Source organism: Biomphalaria glabrata, chromosome 10 (genome assembly GCF_947242115.1).
Source record: "Biomphalaria glabrata chromosome 10, xgBioGlab47.1, whole genome shotgun sequence".
Lineage (NCBI taxonomy): Eukaryota > Metazoa > Mollusca > Gastropoda > Planorbidae > Biomphalaria > Biomphalaria glabrata.
Genome location: NC_074720.1, coordinates 8,460,152 through 8,468,487, shown reverse-complemented (window position 1 = coordinate 8,468,487; position 8,336 = coordinate 8,460,152). Strand labels below are relative to the sequence as shown.

Below are 8,336 nucleotides of genomic sequence, written 5' to 3'. Positions count from 1 at the left end.
TTATTTGACAAACAAAATCATAAGAGGCCACTAAATCATATACTGCTTTGCCGTTGTTTTTTAAGTATTGTTTAAATAGTAGAATTTTTTTTATATTACTTATGAATATTCTTAAATTATTTTTTGGATATTGCTATATTGTAAAGCCGTCTTGGTTTCATAACCTCATCTGAACTTGCCGTCAAAGTAGAACATTGGAATACTTATTATCTGGTGACAATTCACTAAAACTTATGAGGATAAAACTTTACATACTAAAGAGTTCTCTTCACGACCGACTTTGTGAATGTTTTTTTTTTAAGTGTTAAATTATTCTATTTGAATTGTAGCTTAAAGGTTTTCTTTTAAATTAACATTTAGGCCTACATATTAATATATTAACATATGTAGATAAATTAATCTATAATCTAAAAAGCGTATTACTTACTTTGTTAATCAAATCATAAACGTTTACGCGCGCAAGAACTAAAGATACTAAATACCCTCCGATTACAGCAACAGAGTAAGAATTTAAGAATAGAAAATGGGATTCCAAAACTCAAATTCTGACTTTGTCTCTGTTCTTAAATTAGAAGCAAGCTGACTTTTATTTGTGTATAATTAGTTAGCCAGCTTTAATTTTGAAGAAATTGTTTTGTTTCAGTGCACCTCTAGTGTTCTTTCATTTCAAAGTCTTCTTTATGTCCAGTGCCCCCTTACCGCCCCCCCCCCCATTGTGCCAAGCGCTTTAATTCGCTTCCCTACCGCCACAGTGGCGCCCAGCTCCCATCAATTTCACGAAATCGCCCCCGTTGAAGACCACCGCTCTAGACTCTAGATCTAGATAATTGTAGGTGTCAATTTCATTTTACAATGATTGTTTTAGTCATGATTGTGAAGGATTGTAAATTTCAATGTCAACATTTTCATTTTTGTGGGTTTTTTACTTTTCAGAGTACACTTAATATCGTAATTATTATTTTTACAATTCCTCTATTAAAGTCAGAACTTCGTGGAAGTAGGGTGGGCGGAATCTGATCTTCAAAACGACTCTAAAAATTTTTCTAGAACAGTTGATGTACATCGCTGAGAAAATAATGACTAGCTCGTTTGCCACGTGGGGAAAACTATACTTTTCTATAATTTTTTAAAGTAAAAAATAAATATATGTAAATTTGGCTTGCGTACGTGAGTACTAGACTAGATCTTGAGCCAACGTCGATTTTGAGAGGTCTATCGCGTTCTTGAAAATAATTTCTGAATGTTATGCATTATTGATTCAAGAATATAATTAATTAATGTTCAGGAAAATTTTGGGCATCGACTTCTAAGTCTAGAGCTATATCATTGAAATTATTCAAGAAAAAAAACACCTGTTTCTAGATAAATTTAAAGTTGTTTTAGGCCTAAGTTTATTGATAGGTTATCTATGATCTACTTATATTTGTAAGTAAATCTAATATAAGTAATATATATTAAAATTACGTCTAGATTCTAGTAGATATAGATCTAGACTAGATAATATCAGTTCTACGTGTGGTAAAGGTGCCAATAAATAATTCGTTTCTTATACACTGCCCGCTGGCCTAATTGGTAAAATCATTTTATCAAGAAGCTGACGATGTTAACATGACGCCTTTGATACCCTATTTGAAATGACAATAGCAAAATTAAAGAAAATCATTCTTAAAATGAGTTCAAGAAATTGCTAACTCTTGTTATAATTCCTCGATTAGGAGTGCAAAAAAAAATATATATTTATGCGGCCCCCCAAGTCCACGAATTTTTTTTATGCAACCCTCGGTAGTAAAAGGTTGCCCACCCCTGCGCTAAGGGAACTAACTCTCAGACAACATTATATCATATATCAATAGTATACATTAGCAATATTTTAACAATGAATACACATAATTATGGGAGAATTTTTTTGTTTGTTTGTTGAACCATAATGCAAATTCAATTTATCCCTCGTGTTTAATGATTTATGTAGAACTGGAATATGTATAAGGGCATTGAGACTTATTTTTGTGGAATATGTCATTGTGAAAAAAATTATTAAAATGCAAAAGTTATTAAATATATAAATATGCGGTTTTCATTTGTGAAGAGTTTTTCTTCAGCCCCATTTTAAACCTACGTTATTTTGGCATAGAAACAAGAAAACATTTTTAAAATACTTATATGTTATTAGGTAAAAGAAATAATTGTGTTTAATTTCAGCTTGATCCGAGATTGCAAGTCGGAGAAATAACGTGTACAAACATTTGGCCAGACAGACAGACAGATAGACAAACAAACAGACCGACACACATACAGTCAGAAGGAAAGATGGGGTTGATATAAGCTTTGTAAAAAAAAAAGATTCTTCCTCTCTAGAATAGAGAACAACCATCTCTTTGTCAATAGTTAATTAAACATCAACGAAAAGGTAAACTCATTGCTGGAACTACTCCAAGAGATTCACCTCTGATGTCTCAATTTTCAGAGCGATCATAAAGAGATTCAGAAACTATTCCACACTAAAATAGTGTTTCTCAACCATATTTTGACGAAACTTCACACACAAGAAGCGTTATATTCCCCCCCCCCCCCCCCAATAATAACCAGCAAGGCGGTTTTTTTTTAGACCAGAGTTTCATATAGTCTGATGTCAGAAACTCATTCTTTTGGCTTTTAAAGAGTACTGTTACTCCTTGTGAAACAAGAAATAAAACAAGTTAATACGAAGTTTAATTGTATCTATTGGTTTGGATCAGTGATGTCATTATATTTGTAATAGATCTAGACCAACAACAATAAATCTGTGTGATTATAATTTTTTTACAAATTGTTTTTTTTTTACGCTATTTTATGCTTTTAGCTTTCACACTACGCTATTATCCTATCACTTCTCTGGACCAATTGGGAAAATGGGAAAGGGGGTGGGGAGAAGAAAAGGGATATCTGGAAGATTTTACCGTAATTGGTTTTTAAAAGCATTAAAAGTGGTGAGTAACCTGAATTTGTACATGTGGCTCACGCCTCCTAGGACCAACATACCAACCACTCTGCTAGTGAGGTACTTATGAATATAGAAGATTTATAGTTATATTTTTTTTAAATTTAGAGTGGCGAATTATAAAGGGGACTAATTCAGCTTATACCACCATTTCAGTCAAGTACAATTTCTTTCCCTTGTTCGAGATACCTAGCAATATTATTAATTGCCAATTTTGTGTTGTCAGGTAAAAGAAATAATTATGCAAAATTTCAGCTTGATCCGAGTTTGGGTGTAGGTGAAAAAATGTGTACAAACTTTTTACCAGACAGAGAGATACAAACTTCGTAAAAAGAGCGCAAGTCCAATTTAGTTGGCAGAATTGTCGGATTCTATAGTTTAATTTTGCAACAATGCAACCATAAGTAAATTGCATTGCTTTTTTTTTCTGGATTTCAAACTTGAAAACTTATTATTAACTTGATCAAAGTTTATGTCTTCACGATTTCATTTTTAATAAGAAAGTGTCGTTTGCTCCTTTGTCTCAAAAAGTTCTAAATGTTAATTTTAAAATCCTTTTCGACATGACGCCAAAGATTAGCAGATGGTAAGAAGGCTTTGTGAAATGATTTAAAATAGATATTTATTAACGTATCATTGGCATATGAATCATGCACTGTCAATTTTTATTTTCCTTAAGATTAACTTTTTGTTGCCTTTAGATCTCTTCTCAGCCAATTGTATTTCTGTTGAAATGTCGCCTTTTGAAAATTCATCATATACGCCAATATTTTGAAACTGACATCTACAATACTTCGTTGGTTCTTGAACTAAAGAATTTTCGGTTGGATAGCTCTAAAAGTATCTATCAATGATTGCTTCCAGAAGGACTTGAAGCTCAGCGTTAAAAAAGGCGATCAATGCACTTAAGAATGAACCTTTTTTTCTCTTCTTAAATAGTGAGTCCGGCATCTTGTCATTGTTCGCCTGACATTTTCTTCTATTTTTTTTTTTTTATTTTAAATCAAAATCCATTTTTTTTAAAGAGGTCTTTTTTTATTTTATAACACTTTTTTTTAACATAATATGCTTTTGTTAAAGAAAAGGTTTAATTTGTCACCACTTTGTCAGTAGTTTAAAGATAAGCCTAACACTTGTCACACTCTTGTGTATCTTTGGCATTCTAGTACATCTCTCCCCCCCCCCCCCCCCAAAAAAAAAAAAACTAAAGAGACGCTGGTTCAAATAAATGATCTGAAGATGCGCCTCTAGAAGCTATAAGTTCAGAACGAAAGATGTATTGCAGTCGTACTAAAAAAAAAAACAGTCGGCAAAGAAAAAATTCGGGATAAGAATGTTGACTACAAAGATTAAGTGAACGTTATACACAGCTATTGGAGGCGCGGTGGCTGAGCGGTAAAGCGCTTGGCTTCCGAACCGGGGACCGGGGGTTCGAATCCTGGTGAAGACTGGGATTTTTAATTTCGGGATCTTCGGGCGCCTCTGAGTCCAACCAGCTCTAATGGGTACCTGACATTAGTTAAGGAAAAGTAAAGGAGGTTGGTCGTTGTGCTGGCCACATGACACCCTCGTTAACCGTAGGCCACAGAAACAGATGACCTTTACATCATCTGCCCTATAGACCACAAGGTCTGAAAGGGGAACTTTACTTTTTTTTATACACATCTATTAAGTAGAAAATCTGTTGGTTCTTAATCATTTCCTGTACTCCTCCATGGTTCCAGACATTAAAGACATTTTCCTACCCCCTGAACTCCACAGGCTCGCTCTTTTCTAGACATTTAAAGATATTAAGTTGATCTCATCACCTTTTTTTTCTCCCTTAAAATATTATAACTTCTGAATATAATCAGTGTGTGCTATGTCAGATGTGTTATGTCTGGTAAGTGTTGTCAAACAAAATACAAAAGTGCTTACAGTCATTCGACTCTAATATCTTTTACGCCGCTTGCTTAAACATTTATAAACTTTGAACATGACAGATGTACTTTCAGGTTTGGGATTTATTTACATAACATTTCCATCATCTCATGGAAATTCTTTATTCAATAAAGACTCAATGTTAATATGGTCATAAAAATGTGAAATATTCTGCTTTTATAGACACAGCCCGTGCAATATCTCCTTCCAATGATTTTCTTCTTTACATCAATAATAGCAATGACTTCCATGTCAATTGTATTTGTAACCAGATGCCCTTGTTTTCCAATTGTTCAATCCAGATGAATTCTTCATACGTCTTTTTATATTCCAATTGCGGAATTTTTTCAAACACACATTAAATTAAATCACTCTATTCTATTTCATTTCTTTACAATTAGTTGAAAATAGTGGACAAAAAAAAAAGAATACAGTTGGTTTTTTTTTTTTGCTATTAAGTGACTAAAACGTCCCCATCTAGCATCAGAACCACTCTTTTGACATATGTCGTACTTTCCCTTTTGCTCTGAATAAATTCCTTCGTAAATCAAGTGAAATTGGCACACGGCAAGAACAAATAATCCCCTAAAATATTTAAGTATATCATTCGATTGACACATTGTAACATTTCTTTCATTTTGGCTAGAGCTTCTTTTATAGAAATGGAATTACATCATCATCTTCAGAAATCTCAATGGACATATATTTACTTTCCAATTCTACTAAATTGACATTAATAATAATATTTTATGCCTGAAGAATGTACTCATTTGTTGAACAATGACTATTTGTTGTCATCCTGATATTACTGTGCTAGCTACAAATTCAATAGATTTAATTAAAACATTTTTTTAAAATCAAAGCAGTGTCTATAAACATACATGCAGCTGATAAACATCTGAATGTAAGCTATCACGCTTTCCTTGTGATATTAAATGTGATATAACTTTTTAAACATTTTGATTGCATTTCATTAAAAAAATTAAATATTTTTAATCGAAATGAAACAAAAAAGTAGATAGATCTATTTATTAATTGTGAATAGCATGTTCCAATATTCAGCCACTGTCATTTTTCTTTTTAATTGTCAGTTATTCCCAAAGGGCATTTTTTTTTACTTCGATGTAACAACCTCCTAACGGGTGTCACCCTATGCGGACCTCACCCCCCCCCCTAGTGACGCCACTGGGAGAAGTTACACTTATCGTCTATCACGTGGTAAAGGCTGGGGTCTGATGAGGGTGATGAGTATTAAAATATTTCAGGACCTTAACAAGGATGACCTATGCGAAAGTCCTTGAAGCGAAGAATAGCGAAATAATTATGTGATGCCTCTTCAGCGAAAGCAGACGAACAAATTATCAAAAGTATCATATTGTAACTTTTAAAAATACGATAACATAATTGTTATCCTTGTTATAAAGAAAAAAAAGGAGCTGTTGGGGGGGGGGGGAATAGACATTTTGAAACTAGAAATATCAATTAAATTATGCCAGACCAATTCAATGGTTACATCTACTTCATATTGACGACTTTACGACCAAAAAGTTTTAAAAAGGTTTCTTTAAATTTGGAGCTCATATGGTAATATATAATTATATTTGAACTTGAATTAATGATGCCAGATAGGAAAGCCAAAGCCCAAGATTCTTTAAAATATAAAAAATATTTTCCTCCAATGTAAAAATCTGGCACGAAGACTGTGACCAGTGAAAGCGAAACAATAGGGATGTAGCAGACGGCCACCGCTGTGGCCACAGCAATGACCAGTGCTGCAGCCTTTCTATCACGTGAGGTCAGAGACGTCTTAGAAAAGCTGTTGCTGGAGTTTTTCATCCGCCATTTTCTCTGACGTCGAAGCTGCAACACAAGCACGGTTGTCATGACGATGATACAGAACAAGCCAATCACGATTAAAACGACATGCAGCATAAAAGTGATTCCTTTGGTCCGCACTCCGTAATCTCTAACCCCAACGCTAAGTACTGTGGCATTGGTCTTGGCGTCATATACCCAAGCAAGATACACAGTCATATACTCGGGTATCAATGTAAGAACGTTTGCGAAATAAATAAGGACAATAACTATCTTGGTTCTCGTGATGGTGATAACTTTTCTTATCGTCAATGGAAAAACAATGCAAAGACATCGCTCTACAGTTATATACAATGAGATGTGGAGAGTGATACGACAGGCACAGATAACCGCCCAGCCGCCAGTGACATAGAAGAGGTAGTCAAACATTATAGAAACCTGAAGTTTTTCAATATAAGGGTTAAAACAGATATTGGCCCACTCCACTGAAAGTATACGTACAATGTCTGAGATAGCCATAGAGAAGAAGCTGATATTCATTGAGGTGTTCAATCCCTGACGCACAAAGACCAGCATGTTGATCACATTGGCCACTAGCCCCATGAGTCCAATTAATGTGCAGAGAACTGTATTGTTAACCAGACTTAACATTTCCCAGTTGATGATCTCCTGGTAATGGTCGTTGAATAGACTAGACGTGTTCATTTCCTTCATATCTTCGACAGTTACTAGCTGCAGACATACGATTCTCTTCTTAAAGTTTCGCTTTTGCAATGACGATCCATAACTTTTTTGGCTCTTCGTAGTAATACTTGATGTTTAGAAAAAAAAAGCAAACTAAAGTTCTTTTATAAGTTTCCGGACAAGCTTCATTGTTTGGGTTTAAATTCCAAGAGTTTTTCTTTTTGTTGTTGTTATAGAGATCTTCATAAAAAACAAAAGACATTATACTCTTATCAAATTAACGATTAGGGCTTCAAGATATTTCGTTTTTTAGGCTACATTTAAAAAAAAAAAGCTTTGAAAAGATGTTTTCATGGTATTTACTGTAGTCTTAGCTCCAATCATTGTTTAGGCTATTTATCAGCAATTTTCTGGTTTAATTGTATATAAATCCTAATTATAATGCGATGTCTTAAAGCAAATGTCGTACGAATTTCGTTCAAAGAATCCAATGTATATGTTCTTTACTTAGACATTATATATTCTACAACCATGTTGACAAATTGCTGTAACGATCTGCAATCTTCTTTAATCTCCGAACTATAAGTCAAAGACCTTCGATCACCAAATTAGTTTGATGTCATACGGAAAGAAAGAAATTTATTTTTTTTTCATTCTAAATCTTTTGCCTTTAGGCAATGTGTATGCTACCAATTCATCGACTAAATCTTGATAAATATAATGATACTATTTAAATACCTATTTTCATAACGGAAGTAGAATTGTATTAGCCTCAATCTTGATGACAAGTTAACATCTGAACACCGATGCCGTTCTGTGAACTTATGGAGGTTGCTCTACTTTTGTTGTAGAAAAAAGCGGTCATACTAATAGAGTTCCCGTGGACCTTTCAGCCTGTATACAATGACGCAGGGGCGCACGACTTATAGGCCTGCACAAC

General features: G+C 33.9%; 1 protein-coding gene across 1 annotated transcript; it reads right to left on the bottom strand.

Moving 5' to 3' along the window:
* Window positions 1-6,412: 6,412 nt before the first annotated feature.
* LOC106054335 (probable G-protein coupled receptor 45) lies at window positions 6,413-7,426 on the bottom strand. Its single transcript, XM_013210148.2, has one exon. It carries the CDS (start codon window positions 7,424-7,426, stop codon window positions 6,413-6,415), a length of 1,014 nt encoding a protein of 337 aa, XP_013065602.2.
* Window positions 7,427-8,336: the final 910 nt, after the last annotated feature.